The 16,418-nt window shown below is 43.2% G+C and overlaps 1 protein-coding gene across 1 annotated transcript in view; it reads left to right on the top strand.

Moving 5' to 3' along the window:
- The first annotated feature begins 1,131 nt into the window (after positions 1-1,131).
- Positions 1,132-16,418, top strand: part of LOC140723557 (NACHT, LRR and PYD domains-containing protein 3-like) — a 141,083-nt gene continuing 125,796 nt past the window's right edge. The window contains exons 1-4 of the mRNA XM_073038129.1: positions 1,132-1,198; positions 1,828-1,923; positions 7,359-7,454; positions 12,901-12,996. Coding sequence (XP_072894230.1) covers positions 1,132-1,198; positions 1,828-1,923; positions 7,359-7,454; positions 12,901-12,996 — 355 coding nt within the window. The remainder of the gene's footprint in view (positions 1,199-1,827; positions 1,924-7,358; positions 7,455-12,900; positions 12,997-16,418) is intronic.

Raw genomic sequence — 16,418 nt, 5'->3', positions numbered from 1 at the left:
GTTATGTCACAATCATCTCAAAATGCATTGACAAATCCCAGACTTTATAAGATGCCCCAAGTGCTTCCTGCTGTAGTGATTGCGGAAATAGGGAATTATCAAGAAATACGGTAACAAGTCACTGATTCCTTTGGCTATTGAAAGCTGCAATGATACACTTGACTTCCGGTGTAGCGTTGAGCAAGCCTCTGCTAACAACGAACTCATTTGAAGTCAAATGTCCCAGCATCACCTTTAATTAAGACCTAACAAGCAAATGCCAAACAATAATTTTTATTTACATACCCATCATGTAGTGGTTCACAATCCCATTAGTTTCAATATAATTATGGGGAAGGAAATGACGGGACGGGTCATAGTTACTCCCGCCGTTTACCCGTGCTTCATTGAATTTCTTCACTTTGACATTCAGAGCACTGGGCAGAAATCACATCGCGTCAACACCGCCCTGCAGCCTTCGCGATGCTTTGTTTTAATTAAACAGTCGGATTCCCCTGGTCCGCACCAGTTCTAAGTCAGCTAATTCACAATCCCATTAGTTTCAATATAATTATGGGGAAGGAAATGATGGGACCCAGAGTTGAGAGTTCTGATTGAAGGAAGGCTAACTTTGAGGCGATGCGAAAGGATTTAGAAGGAGTGTATTGGGGCAATCTGTTTTATGGGAAGAATGTAATAGAGAAATGGCGGTCATTTAAAGGTGAAATTTTGAGTGTACAGAATCGTTATGTTCCTGTCAGGTTGAAAGGAAAGGGAAAAAGTTTGAGAGAGCCATGTTTTTCAAGGGATATTGGAAATTTGGTTAGGAAAAAGAGGGATATCTACAATAAAAATAGGCAGCATTGAATAAATGAAGTGTTCGAGGAATGTAAGGAATATAAGGAGAATCTTAAGAGAGAAATTAGAAAAGCTAAAAGAAGTTACGAGATTGCTTTGGCAAGTAAGGCGGAAATAAATCCAAAGGGTTTCTACAGTTATATTAATAGCAAAAGATTAGTGAGGGATAAAATTGGTCCCTTCGAGAATCAGAGTGGACAGCTATGTGGTGAGCTCAAAGAGTTGTTTGTGCAGTTGTTTCCGAATGCATATGGAGGGAGTTAAAATGAGGACAATCGTCATGGCTAATCAGCGATGGCATCACGCTACAGGAACTTTGGACATCATGGAGGGACCGTCTACAGACTCAGTGTGTATGAGGGTCAGTAGCAGGAAGGAGAAAGAACTTTGTAATATTATTTGCTTGTTTTTATTTTCTTTGAATAAGTGATTAATATACTTTAGACGATTTCAAGATGGCCGTCGACAATTATGTTTTTACTACAGTCAGACATAAATTTGTAATATATGAAATCTGTCCCTTTTACTATGTCTATTTTGAATGGCATTAATATTTTAATTTAATTATACGTAACTGCAAAATGGAGGATAGGGTCAAGGGTTATTAGTTTAGCATGTGGCCAGCCTATTGTTCGGTGTCTTTCTAACTTTGCGGAAGTGGGGTGGCCACTAGAATAGTTCCATTTTCACGATTGGTGGTTCTCTTCATGCAATATTTTTCGCAAATGCGTCACGCCTTCCAGTTATTCCCGTGGTCAGCATTGTATGGTTAGGCAGCATTGTCTCTGTACTGCTGCTCTATTGCTCTATGACCCTATCAGTTGGATGCGCAGGTATCACTGGACAGATTCACACATGACATCGAAGTTAGTGATAACGGGGAATGTTTGGCTCTTGAGCCAAATGCTGCGCTGATACGGCGGTTGGAGATACTATCATATTTGCAAAGTCATCGTTTTCTGTCTGACTCAGCATGTTTTTGCAATTCAGAGCATCACCAGCCGGAGGAGCTTTCCTGCACCGGGACCACAGTGGAGAAAGAAGACGACAATCAGCAATCGTCAGTCACAGTCAGAATGGCTACAGGTATGTTCACTGGGATCTTTATGAATAAAATTCTGTCCTGTTGGTACACAATAGTTCAGATGAAGAAACTTACACCGGCCCTAACGGAGCATAAAAAAGATTCATGACGCATGTTAATTGATCCCACTGGTAAAGCTGCAATAAGCAATGAATCAATTCAACAGTTCCAGAGCAGTGACCTGACACCGGTAATGGTGGAATCCCTCCGCTCACCATTCAAATCTTCAGTTGAGTGAAAGGAGCAAGGACTCTTGAATCAGGTGGCTGTGAGTGAAACACAGGAATGCAACAGCTGTCTGGTGCGTTGTGTAAAACTCCAGGGTCAGTTTCGGCTTCCCCTCTAGACAGGCACTGACAACTCCAGCTTTCATTTTTAAAACTCAGAGCCAAATGATTTGATCATTTCTCGGATTTCAGAAATTTTCTGTTCCCTCTGTAGCCGAGCCGAGAAAATTGCCAGCGTTTAGAATTGCTGAGGATCAGGAGATCCTTCATTGTAGATATATTTGTGTTCTGTTTCGGTGTTTTAATATCAGTATCTGGGCTATAGAGAAATGGTGATCGTGGGTTTCTCAAAAGACGTTTAAGGAGCAGCAATGCTGACAGGGCACTGAGAATCTAAAATAGCAGGAGATGAACATCCGGACCAATGTAATGTCATTGGTGAGTAGAATTAAAGTTAATCCCACGGCATTTCATGAGGCTAAATCCATCGGGTAACACGCAAACTGATGGTGGAACTCAGCAGGTCAGGCAACATAGATGGAGGGAAATTAATAATTTATGTCCGAGCCAAGTCTCTGAATAAGACAATGTGCATTCGATCTAAACTCCTATAATTGAAATATTCGGTCTGTAATCCCCAGTGCTAATAGAACCGTCCAGTATACTCGCCCTATCAGCAGGTTATAAACGTTACAAGACCTCTGTGCAAGTTTATTCTGTGCTGCAGCTAATGAGGATAAACATGATAATTATCGATTCCACACTTAGCTACCAGTAATCTTTGAAGTATTAGAAGTTTAAAGTTCACTTTCGTTTAAACAATGTTCATCTGCGTCACCATATATAGCACGGACATTCATTTTCTTGCAGGCGAGCTAGTCAACTGGATATGAAATTGGCTATGCGGAAGGATTCGGGGTGTTAATAATAGAGTGCTATTAAATTTGCACACTTGTGGCAGTGGTGTGGGTGGGCGCTAGGTCTACTGTTTTTTCTCTCTCTTAATGATTTGGTAGATAAAGTTGTCAATACCGTTCGTAAGTTGAAAAATGACATCAGAATCGGTGGCATAATAGGGTTATATAAGATTATAAGGAGACTGAGACGAACGTGGAAAGTGCACTCTGGAATAGATTCACTTTGTAAAGTTGAATCAGAGCAGGAGTTGCACAGTGAATATTAGGGCCCTGGAAATTGTTGTAGAACAGGGGGAGTCAAGAGTACAGATGCACGATTCCCTGGACCTGTTTATACACATCGGTAGGACACAGGAACGAAATCAAACAGTGCCCCATGATGCTGGAGATCTACACTAAAAACTGCTTAAAGTCATTCTGAAGAAAGCTGGTAAACCTCATTTTATTAATTTGCAACTCTCCCCTAGCCGTTCCTTACCTGCTGAGCGATTCTAGCAATTGCACTTACTTTTAATTACATTCACCCTCGATTGGCTTAAAACTCCTGGAAATGGGAAACGCACCGACGCTCGTTTTGTGATGGTAGAACAGTAAAGAACCACAGAATTTCCCTGAGACGTAGACTTTTATCAAGTTGCCTGTTATTCCTGGATTGTATTCAGTACCGTTCTAAGTTCAAAGTTCATATATTACGAAGGTATCTATACTATATACTCCCTCGAGGTTCGTCAAATTTCACAAAGCCACAAAACAAAAAAAGAAAATCAATGGAACCAATCAAAATAAGACCGTCAAACACCCAATGTGCGGTGGGACGGGGTAGGGGATGTGTGTGAAGGTAAGGAAATAACATTCAGAACAGATGTTCACGAAAGTGCGCCACGAGGCCGGTCATCAGAGCAGCCGCACTATCAAACTATTAGCTGCAGGCCACAGCCTCAGTTCAGCGCAGGGATGAGGAAACTTGGAGGAACAGTTACCTGAACCAGGCGGTCCTTCACCTCCGGCACCGATACACTGACCTTTTCAATCTGGCCGGCGCTTAAATCGGCCAAAGGTGGCATCGTTCCTCACTTTCGGGCTCGGGCCCTGCGGCTTCGATACACTCTGTCCCCGGACCTGAAGTCTGGATTTGACATGTAGCCGGCTTTTGAATTTTGACACAGTGCTTAAGTCGGTCAAATTCGAGTTTAACCTTCTTTCGGGGTCGGGTGCTGGGGCCATCGCCTCGTCCCGGTTGTGCCGCATCGAGTCGCCTTCGTATCCGCTACAGCTATTGCAAAGAGTAGGCTTACATCTCGCTCTCTGGTATGTGCGCGCCGCCTTGATTCAGCCCGACGTAATTTCGAGACTTCACACTGCAAAATGCCAGGCGGTTTAAATGCTCGTCTGCGAAAGGGAAGTTATAAGTTATTGATTGCAGAGATTATGTCCAAGAAAAGATGTGTGATTAATACAATAATGTACAGTTCTGTTTATCACCTGCAAGTCGTTGCCAACGCGTCACTAGAGGCATCTCATACCAGACAGTAGAGTTGTTGCTTACACCACAGAAAAGAATGATAGACTTTATGTACACGGAACATTTGAAGGTTTTAGCCCTGTACTCAATGGAGTTAGGGCGGCGGGGGGGGGGGGGGGGTTGGCGGGAGTGTAGTTAGTTATTATATCTACCGAATGCTAAAAAGCCTGGAAGCTCTACAAACCTATGCAAGAGTCTCTTCACAGACCCATCGAATCCGCCTCCACCAACGTCGCCGGCTGCCTATTCCACGCCCTCACCATTCTCTTACCCCTGGCATCTGCTAAGTACGTACTTCCAAGCTGCTTAAAACTGTGCCCTCTCGTGGTACCCATTTCACCCCAGGGAAAAAGCCTCCGGCTATCCACGCAATCAATGCCTCTCGTAATCATATAAACTTCTATCAGGTCTCCTCCCATCTTTCGACTCTCCAAGGAGAAAAAAGCTGCGTTCACTCAGCCTATTCTCATAATCCATAATCCAGGCAACATCCTTGTAAATCTCATCTGCACACTTTCTATGGTTTCCACCTCCTTCCTGTAGTGAGGCGACCAGAACTGAGCACAGTACACCAAGTGGTGTCTGACCAGTGTCCAATATAGCTGTAACATTATCTCTCATCTCCTGAACTCAATCCCACGGTTGATGAAGGCCAATACACCGTATGGCCTCTTAACCACAGAGTCAAACTGTGCAGCAGCTTTGAGTGTCTTATGGACTCGGACCCCAAGTTCCCTTTGATCCTCCACATGTATTAAGAGTCTTACCATTAATACTATATTCTGCCATCATATTTGATCTACCAAAATGAACCACATCACACTTATCTGGGCTGAACTCCATCTGCCACTTCTCAGCCCAGTTTTGCATCCTATCAATGTCCCGCTGTAACCTCTGACAGCTCTGCACACTATCCACAATACCCCCAACCATTGTAACATCAGAAAATGTAATAAACCTTTCCCTCCACTTCCTAATCCAGGTTATTTCTAAAAAGATTATGAAGAGAAGGGGAGCCATAAAAATTCCCTGAGGCACACCACTGATTACCACCCACCATTCGGAATATGAGCATTCTCCAACCGCTCTTCGCCTTTTGTGGGCAAGCCATTTCTGGACCCACAAATCAATGCCCCCTCTGATCCCATGCATCCATGCTTTGCTGTGTTATGTCACAATCATCTTAAAATGCGTTGACAATTCCCTTACTTTATAAGATGCCCCAAGTGCTTCCTGCTGTAGTTATTGTGGAAATAGGGAATTATCATGAAATACAATAACAAGTCACTGATTCCTTTGGCTATTGAAAGCTGCAATGATACACTTGACTTCCGGTGTAGCGTTGAGCAAGCCTCTGCTAACAACAGACTCATTTGAAGTCAAATGTCCCAGCATTACCTTTAATTAAGATCTAACAAGCAAATACGAACCAATAAGTTTTATTTACTTACCCATCATGTAATGGCATTCACAATGCCATTAGTTTCACTATAATTATGGAGAAGGATAGGACTGGACTAAGGGTTGAGATTTTTGATTGGAGAAAGGCTAACTTTGAGGCGATGCGGAAGGATTTAGAAGGAGTGTATTGGGGCAATTTGTTTTATGGGAAGAATGTAATACAGAAATGGCGGTCATTTAAAGGTGAAATTTTGAGGGTACAGAATCTTTATATTCCTGTCAGGTTGAAAGGAAAGGGTAAAAGCTTGAGAGAGCCATGTTTTTCAAGGGATATTGGAAACTTAGTTAGGAAAAAGAGAGATAACTACAATAAAAATAGGCAGCATTGAGTAAATGAGGTGCTCGAGGAATATAAAGAATGTTAGAAGAATCTTAAGAGAGAAATTAGAAATGCTAAAAGAAGATATGAGGTTGCTTTGGCAAGTAAGGCGAAAATAAATCCAAAGTATTTCTACAGTTATATTAATAGCAAAAGGTTAGTGAGGGATAAAATTGCTCCCTTAGTGAATCAGAGTGGACAGCTATGTGGTGAGCTCAAAGAGTTGTTTGTGTAGTTGTTTCCGAATGCATATGGAGGGAGGTAAAATGAGGACAATCGTCATGGCTAATCAGCGATGGCATCACGCTACAGGAACGGAGGACATCATGGAGGGACCGTCTACAGACTCAGTGTGGATGAGGGTCAGTAGCAGGAAGGAGAAAGAACTTTGTAATATTATTGGCTTGGTTTTATTTTCTTTGATTAAGTGATTAATATACTTTAGACGAATTTAAGCTCGCCGTCGACAATTATGTTTTCACTACAGTCAGACATAAATTTGTAATATATGAAATCTGTCCCTTATACTATGTCTATTTTGGATGGCATTAATATTTTAATTTTAATATACGTAACTGCAAAATGGAGGATAGGGTCAAGGGTTATTAGTTTAGCATGTGGCCAGCCTATTGTTCGGTGTCTTTCTAACTTTGCAGGAGTGGGGTGGCCACTAGAATAGTTCCATTTTCTCGATTGGTGGTTCTTTTCATGCAATATTTTTCGCAAATGCGTCACGCCTTCCAGTTATTCCCGTGGTCAGCATTGTATGGTTAGGCAGCATTGTCTCTGTACTGCTGCTCTATTGCTCTATGACCCTATCAGTTGGATGCGCAGGTATCACTGGACAGATTCACACATGACATCGAAGTTAATGATAACGGGGAATGTTTGGCTCTTGAGCCAAATGCTGCGCTGATACGGCGGTTGGAGATACTATCATATTTGCAAAGTCATCGTTTTCTGTCTGACTCAGCATGTTTTTGTAATTCAGAGCATCACCAGCCGGAGGAGCTTTCCTGCACCGGGACCACAGTGGAGAAAGAAGACGACAATCAGCAATCGTCAGTCACAGTCAGAATGGCTACAGGTATGTTCACTGGGATCTTTACGAATAAAATTCTGTCCTGTTGGTGCACAATAGTTCAGATGAAGAAACTTACACTAGCCCTAACGGAGCATAAAAAAGTTTCATGACGTATATTCACTGATCCCACTGGTAAAGCTGCATTAAGTAATGAATCAATTCAACAGTTCCAGAGCAGTGACCTGACACCGGTAATGGTGGAATCCTCCACTCACTATTCAAATCTTCAGTTGAGTGAAAGGAGCAAGGACTCTTGAATCTTGTGGCTGTGAGTGAAACACAGGAATGCAACAGCTGTCTGGTGCGTTGTGTAAAACTCCAGGGTCAGTTTCGGCTTCCCCTCTAGACAGGCACTGACAACTCCAGCTTTCATTTTTAAAACTCAGAGCCAAATGATTTGAGCATTTCTCGGATTTCAGAAATTTTCTGTTCCCTCTGTAGCCGAGCCGAGAAAATTGCCAGCGTTTAGAATTGCTGAGGATCAGGAGATCCTTCATTGTAGATATATTTGTGTTCTGTTTCGGTGTTTTAATATCAGTATCTGGGCTATAGAGAAATGGTGATCGTGGGTTTCTCAAAAGACGTTTAAGGAGCAGCAATGCTGACAGGGCACTGAGAATCTAAAATAGCAGGAGATGAACATCCGGACCAATGTAATGTCATTGGTGAGTAGAATTAAAGTTAATCCCACGGCATTTCATGAGGCTAAATCCATCGGGTAACACGCAAACTGATGGGGGAACTCAGCAGGTCAGGCAACATAGATGGAGGGAAATTAATAATTTATGTCCGAGCCAAGTCTCTGAATAAGACAATGTGCATTCGATCTAAACTCCTATAATTGAAATATTCGGTCTGTAATCCCCAGTCCTAATAGAACCGTCCAGTATACTCGCCCTATCAGCAGGTTATAAACGTTACAAGACCTCTGTGCAAGTTTATTCTGTGCTGCAGCTAATGAGGATAAACATGATAATTATCGATTCCACACTTAGCTACCAGTAATCTTTGAAGTATTAGAAGTTTAAAGTTCACTTTCGTTTAAACAATGTTCATCTGCGTCACCATATATAGCACGGACATTCATTTTCTTGCAGGCGAGCTAGTCAACTGGATATGAAATTGGCTATGCGGAAGGATTCGGGGTGTTAATAATAGAGTGCTATTAAATTTGCACACTTGTGGCAGTGGTGTGGGTGGGCGCTAGGTCTACTGTTTTTTCTCTCTCTTAATGATTTGGTAGATAAAGTTGTCAATACCGTTCGTAAGTTGAAAAATGACATCAGAATCGGTGGCATAATAGGGTTATATAAGATTATAAGGAGACTGAGACGAACGTGGAAAGTGCACTCTGGAATAGATTCACTTTGTAAAGTTGAATCAGAGCAGGAGTTGCACAGTGAATATTAGGGCCCTGGAAATTGTTGTAGAACAGGGGGAGTCAAGAGTACAGATGCACGATTCCCTGGACCTGTTTATACACATCGGTAGGACACAGGAACGAAATCAAACAGTGCCCCATGATGCTGGAGATCTACACTAAAAACTGCTTAAAGTCATTCTGAAGAAAGCTGGTAAACCTCATTTTATTAATTTGCAACTCTCCCCTAGCCGTTCCTTACCGGCTGAGCGATTCTAGCAATTGCACTTACTTTTAATTACATTCACCCTCGATTGGCTTAAAACTCCTGGAAATGGGAAACGCACCGACGCTCGTTTTGTGATGGTAGAACAGTAAAGAACCACAGAATTTCCCTGAGACGTAGACTTTTATCAAGTTGCCTGTTATTCCTGGATTGTATTCAGTACCGTTCTAAGTTCAAAGTTCATATATTACGAAGGTATCTATACTATATACTCCCCCGAGGTTCGTCAAATTTCACAAAGCCACAAAACAAAAAAAGAAAATCAATGGAACCAATCAAAATAAGACCGTCAAACACCCAATGTGCGGTGGGACGGGGTAGGGGATGTGTGTGAAGGTAAGGAAATAACATTCAGAACAGATGTTCACGAAAGTGCGCCACGAGGCCGGTCATCAGAGCAGCCGCACTATCAAACTATTAGCTGCAGGCCACAGCCTCAGTTCAGCGCAGGGATGAGGAAACTTGGAGGAACAGTTACCTGAACCAGGCGGTCCTTCACCTCCGGCACCGATACACTGACCTTTTCAATATGGCCGGCGCTTAAATCGGCCAAAGGTGGCATCGTTCCTCACTTTCGGGCTCGGGCCCTGCGGCTTCGATACACTCTGTCCCCGGACCTGAAGTCTGGATTTGACATGTAGCCGGCTTTTGAATTTTGACACAGTGCTTAAGTCGGTCAAATTCGAGTTTATCCTTCTTTCGGGGTCGGGTGCTGGGGCCATCGCCTCGTCCCGGTTGTGCCGCATCGAGTCGCCTTCGTATCCGCTACAGCTATTGCAAAGAGTAGGCTTACATCTCGCTCTCTGGTATGTGCGCGCCGCCTTGATTCAGCCCGACGTAATTTCGAGACTTCACACTGCAAAATGCCAGGCGGTTTAAATGCTCGTCTGCGAAAGGGAAGTTATAAGTTATTGATTGCAGAGATTATGTCCAAGAAAAGATGTGTGATTAATACAATAATGTACAGTTCTGTTTATCACCTGCAAGTCGTTGCCAACGCGTCACTAGAGGCATCTCATACCAGACAGTAGAGTTGTTGCTTACACCACAGAAAAGAATGATAGACTTTATGTACACGGAACATTTGAAGGTTTTAGCCCTGTACTCAATGGAGTTAGGGCGGGGGGGGGGGGGGGAGGGCGGGGGGGGGGGGTGGGCGGGAGTGTAGTTAGTTATTATATCTACCGAATGCTAAAAAGCCTGGAAGCTCTACAAACCTATGCAAGAGTCTCTTCACAGACCCATCGAATCCGCCTCCACCAACGTCGCCGGCTGCCTATTCCACGCCCTCACCATTCTCTTACCCCTGGCATCTGCTAAGTACGTACTTCCAAGCTGCTTAAAACTGTGCCCTCTCGTGGTACCCATTTCACCCCAGGGAAAAAGCCTCCGGCTATCCACGCAATCAATGCCTCTCGTAATCATATAAACTTCTATCAGGTCTCCTCCCATCTTTCGACTCTCCAAGGAGAAAAAAGCTGCGTTCACTCAGCCTATTCTCATAATCCATAATCCAGGCAACATCCTTGTAAATCTCATCTGCACACTTTCTATGGTTTCCACCTCCTTCCTGTAGTGAGGCGACCAGAACTGAGCACAGTACACCAAGTGGTGTCTGACCAGTGTCCAATATAGCTGTAACATTATCTCTCATCTCCTGAACTCAATCCCACGGTTGATGAAGGCCAATACACCGTATGGCCTCTTAACCACAGAGTCAAACTGTGCAGCAGCTTTGAGTGTCTTATGGACTCGGACCCCAAGTTCCCTTTGATCCTCCACATGTATTAAGAGTCTTACCATTAATACTATATTCTGCCATCATATTTGATCTACCAAAATGAACCACATCACACTTATCTGGGCTGAACTCCATCTGCCACTTCTCAGCCCAGTTTTGCATCCTATCAATGTCCCGCTGTAACCTCTGACAGCTCTGCACACTATCCACAATACCCCCAACCATTGTAACATCAGAAAATGTAATAAACCTTTCCCTCCACTTCCTAATCCAGGTTATTTCTAAAAAGATTATGAAGAGAAGGGGAGCCATAAAAATTCCCTGAGGCACACCACTGATTACCACCCACCATTCGGAATATGAGCATTCTCCAACCGCTCTTCGCCTTTTGTGGGCAAGCCATTTCTGGACCCACAAATCAATGCCCCCTCTGATCCCATGCATCCATGCTTTGCTGTGTTATGTCACAATCATCTTAAAATGCGTTGACAATTCCCTTACTTTATAAGATGCCCCAAGTGCTTCCTGCTGTAGTTATTGTGGAAATAGGGAATTATCATGAAATACAATAACAAGTCACTGATTCCTTTGGCTATTGAAAGCTGCAATGATACACTTGACTTCCGGTGTAGCGTTGAGCAAGCCTCTGCTAACAACGAACTCATTTGAAGTCAAATGTCCCAGCATTACCTTTAATTAAGATCTAACAAGCAAATACGAACCAATAAGTTTTATTTACTTACCCATCATGTAATGGCATTCACAATGCCATTAGTTTCACTATAATTATGGAGAAGGATAGGACTGGACTAAGGGTTGAGATTTTTGATTGGAGAAAGGCTAACTTTGAGGCGATGCGGAAGGATTTAGAAGGAGTGTATTGGGGCAATTTGTTTTATGGGAAGAATGTAATACAGAAATGGCGGTCATTTAAAGGTGAAATTTTGAGGGTACAGAATCTTTATATTCCTGTCAGGTTGAAAGGAAAGGGTAAAAGCTTGAGAGAGCCATGTTTTTCAAGGGATATTGGAAACTTAGTTAGGAAAAAGAGAGATAACTACAATAAAAATAGGCAGCATTGAGTAAATGAGGTGCTCGAGGAATATAAAGAATGTTAGAAGAATCTTAAGAGAGAAATTAGAAATGCTAAAAGAAGATATGAGGTTGCTTTGGCAAGTAAGGCGAAAATAAATCCAAAGTATTTCTACAGTTATATTAATAGCAAAAGGTTAGTGAGGGATAAAATTGCTCCCTTAGTGAATCAGAGTGGACAGCTATGTGGTGAGCTCAAAGAGTTGTTTGTGTAGTTGTTTCCGAATGCATATGGAGGGAGGTAAAATGAGGACAATCGTCATGGCTAATCAGCGATGGCATCACGCTACAGGAACGGAGGACATCATGGAGGGCCGTCTACAGACTCAGTGTGGATGAGGGTCAGTAGCAGGAAGGAGAAAGAACTTTGTAATTTTATTTGCTTGGTTTTATTTTCTTTGATTAAGTGATTAATATACTTTAGACGAATTTAAGCTCGCCGTCGACAATTATGTTTTCACTACAGTCAGACATAAATTTGTAATATATGAAATCTGTCCCTTATACTATGTCTATTTTGGATGGCATTAATATTTTAATTTTAATATACGTAACTGCAAAATGGAGGATAGGGTCAAGGGTTATTAGTTTAGCATGTGGCCAGCCTATTGTTCGGTGTCTTTCTAACTTTGCAGGAGTGGGGTGGCCACTAGAATAGTTCCATTTTCTCGATTGGTGGTTCTTTTCATGCAATATTTTTCGCAAATGCGTCACGCCTTCCAGTTATTCCCGTGGTCAGCATTGTATGGTTAGGCAGCATTGTCTCTGTACTGCTGCTCTATTGCTCTATGACCCTATCAGTTGGATGCGCAGGTATCACTGGACAGATTCACACATGACATCGAAGTTAATGATAACGGGGAATGTTTGGCTCTTGAGCCAAATGCTGCGCTGATACGGCGGTTGGAGATACTATCATATTTGCAAAGTCATCGTTTTCTGTCTGACTCAGCATGTTTTTGTAATTCAGAGCATCACCAGCCGGAGGAGCTTTCCTGCACCGGGACCACAGTGGAGAAAGAAGACGACAATCAGCAATCGTCAGTCACAGTCAGAATGGCTACAGGTATGTTCACTGGGATCTTTACGAATAAAATTCTGTCCTGTTGGTGCACAATAGTTCAGATGAAGAAACTTACACTAGCCCTAACGGAGCATAAAAAAGTTTCATGACGTATATTCACTGATCCCACTGGTAAAGCTGCATTAAGTAATGAATCAATTCAACAGTTCCAGAGCAGTGACCTGACACCGGTAATGGTGGAATCCTCCACTCACTATTCAAATCTTCAGTTGAGTGAAAGGAGCAAGGACTCTTGAATCAGGTGGCTGTGAGTGAAACACAGGAATGCAACAGCTGTCTGGTGCGTTGTGTAAAACTCCAGGGTCAGTTTCGGCTTCCCCTCTAGACAGGCACTGACAACTCCAGCTTTCATTTTTAAAACTCAGAGCCAAATGATTTGAGCATTTCTCGGATTTCAGAAATTTTCTGTTCCCTCTGTAGCCGAGCCGAGCAAATTGCCAGCGTTTAGAATTGCTGAGGATCAGGAGATCCTTCATTGTAGATATATTTGTGTTCTGTTTCGGTGTTTTAATATCAGTATCTGGGCTATAGAGAAATGGTGATCGTGGGTTTCTCAAAAGACGTTTAAGGAGCAGCAATGCTGACAGGGCACTGAGAATCTAAAATAGCAGGAGATGAACATCCGGACCAATGTAATGTCATTGGTGAGTAGAATTAAAGTTAATCCCACGGCATTTCATGAGGCTAAATCCATCGGGTAACACGCAAACTGATGGGGGAACTCAGCAGGTCAGGCAACATAGATGGAGGGAAATTAATAATTTATGTCCGAGCCAAGTCTCTGAATAAGACAATGTGCATTCGATCTAAACTCCTATAATTGAAATATTCGGTCTGTAATCCCCAGTGCTAATAGAACCGTCCAGTATACTCGCCCTATCAGCAGGTTATAAACGTTACAAGACCTCTGTGCAAGTTTATTCTGTGCTGTAGCTAATGAGGATAAACATGATAATTATCGATTCCACACTTAGCTACCAGTAATCTTTGAAGTATTAGAAGTTTAAAGTTCACTTTCGTTTAAACAATGTTCATCTGCGTCACCATATATAGCACGGACATTCATTTTCTTGCAGGCGAGCTAGTCAACTGGATATGAAATTGGCTATGCGGAAGGATTCGGGGTGTTAATAATAGAGTGCTATTAAATTTGCACACTTGTGGCAGTGGTGTGGGTGGGCGCTAGGTCTACTGTTTTTTCTCTCTCTTAATGATTTGGTAGATAAAGTTGTCAATACCGTTCGTAAGTTGAAAAATGACATCAGAATCGGTGGCATAATAGGGTTATATAAGATTATAAGGAGACTGAGACGAACGTGGAAAGTGCACTCTGGAATAGATTCACTTTGTAAAGTTGAATCAGAGCAGGAGTTGCACAGTGAATATTAGGGCCCTGGAAATTGTTGTAGAACAGGGGGAGTCAAGAGTACAGATGCACGATTCCCTGGACCTGTTTATACACATCGGTAGGACACAGGAACGAAATCAAACAGTGCCCCATGATGCTGGAGATCTACACTAAAAACTGCTTAAAGTCATTCTGAAGAAAGCTGGTAAACCTCATTTTATTAATTTGCAACTCTCCCCTAGCCGTTCCTTACCGGCTGAGCGATTCTAGCAATTGCACTTACTTTTAATTACATTCACCCTCGATTGGCTTAAAACTCCTGGAAATGGGAAACGCACCGACGCTCGTTTTGTGATGGTAGAACAGTAAAGAACCACAGAATTTCCCTGAGACGTAGACTTTTATCAAGTTGCCTGTTATTCCTGGATTGTATTCAGTACCGTTCTAAGTTCAAAGTTCATATATTACGAAGGTATCTATACTATATACTCCCCCGAGGTTCGTCAAATTTCACAAAGCCACAAAACAAAAAAAGAAAATCAATGGAACCAATCAAAATAAGACCGTCAAACACCCAATGTGCGGTGGGACGGGGTAGGGGATGTGTGTGAAGGTAAGGAAATAACATTCAGAACAGATGTTCACGAAAGTGCGCCACGAGGCCGGTCATCAGAGCAGCCGCACTATCAAACTATTAGCTGCAGGCCACAGCCTCAGTTCAGCGCAGGGATGAGGAAACTTGGAGGAACAGTTACCTGAACCAGGCGGTCCTTCACCTCCGGCACCGATACACTGACCTTTTCAATCTGGCCGGCGCTTAAATCGGCCAAAGGTGGCATCGTTCCTCACTTTCGGGCTCGGGCCCTGCGGCTTCGATACACTCTGTCCCCGGACCTGAAGTCTGGATTTGACATGTAGCCGGCTTTTGAATTTTGACACAGTGCTTAAGTCGGTCAAATTCGAGTTTAACCTTCTTTCGGGGTCGGGTGCTGGGGCCATCGCCTCGTCCCGGTTGTGCCGCATCGAGTCGCCTTCGTATCCGCTACAGCTATTGCAAAGAGTAGGCTTACATCTCGCTCTCTGGTATGTGCGCGCCGCCTTGATTCAGCCCGACGTAATTTCGAGACTTCACACTGCAAAATGCCAGGCGGTTTAAATGCTCGTCTGCGAAAGGGAAGTTATAAGTTATTGATTGCAGAGATTATGTCCAAGAAAAGATGTGTGATTAATACAATAATGTACAGTTCTGTTTATCACCTGCAAGTCGTTGCCAACGCGTCACTAGAGGCATCTCATACCAGACAGTAGAGTTGTTGCTTACACCACAGAAAAGAATGATAGACTTTATGTACACGGAACATTTGAAGGTTTTAGCCCTGTACTCAATGGAGTTAGGGCGGGGGGGGGGGGGGGGAGGGCGGGGGGGGGGTGGGCGGGAGTGTAGTTAGTTATTATATCTACCGAATGCTAAAAAGCCTGGAAGCTCTACAAACCTATGCAAGAGTCTCTTCACAGACCCATCGAATCCGCCTCCACCAACGTCGCCGGCTGCCTATTCCACGCCCTCACCATTCTCTTACCCCTGGCATCTGCTAAGTACGTACTTCCAAGCTGCTTAAAACTGTGCCCTCTCGTGGTACCCATTTCACCCCAGGGAAAAAGCCTCCGGCTATCCACGCAATCAATGCCTCTCGTAATCATATAAACTTCTATCAGGTCTCCTCCCATCTTTCGACTCTCCAAGGAGAAAAAAGCTGCGTTCACTCAGCCTATTCTCATAATCCATAATCCAGGCAACATCCTTGTAAATCTCATCTGCACACTTTCTATGGTTTCCACCTCCTTCCTGTAGTGAGGCGACCAGAACTGAGCACAGTACACCAAGTGGTGTCTGACCAGTGTCCAATATAGCTGTAACATTATCTCTCATCTCCTGAACTCAATCCCACGGTTGATGAAGGCCAATACACCGTATGGCCTCTTAACCACAGAGTCAAACTGTGCAGCAGCTTTGAGTGTCTTATGGACTCGGACCCCAAGTTCCCTTTGATCCTCC

The sequence above is a fragment of the Hemitrygon akajei genome, unplaced genomic scaffold (genome assembly GCF_048418815.1).
Source record: "Hemitrygon akajei unplaced genomic scaffold, sHemAka1.3 Scf000118, whole genome shotgun sequence".
Taxonomy (NCBI): Eukaryota; Metazoa; Chordata; class Chondrichthyes; order Myliobatiformes; family Dasyatidae; genus Hemitrygon; species Hemitrygon akajei.
Note: the sequence above shows the minus strand (reverse complement) of the source record. Positions and strands in the feature narration are given on the sequence as shown.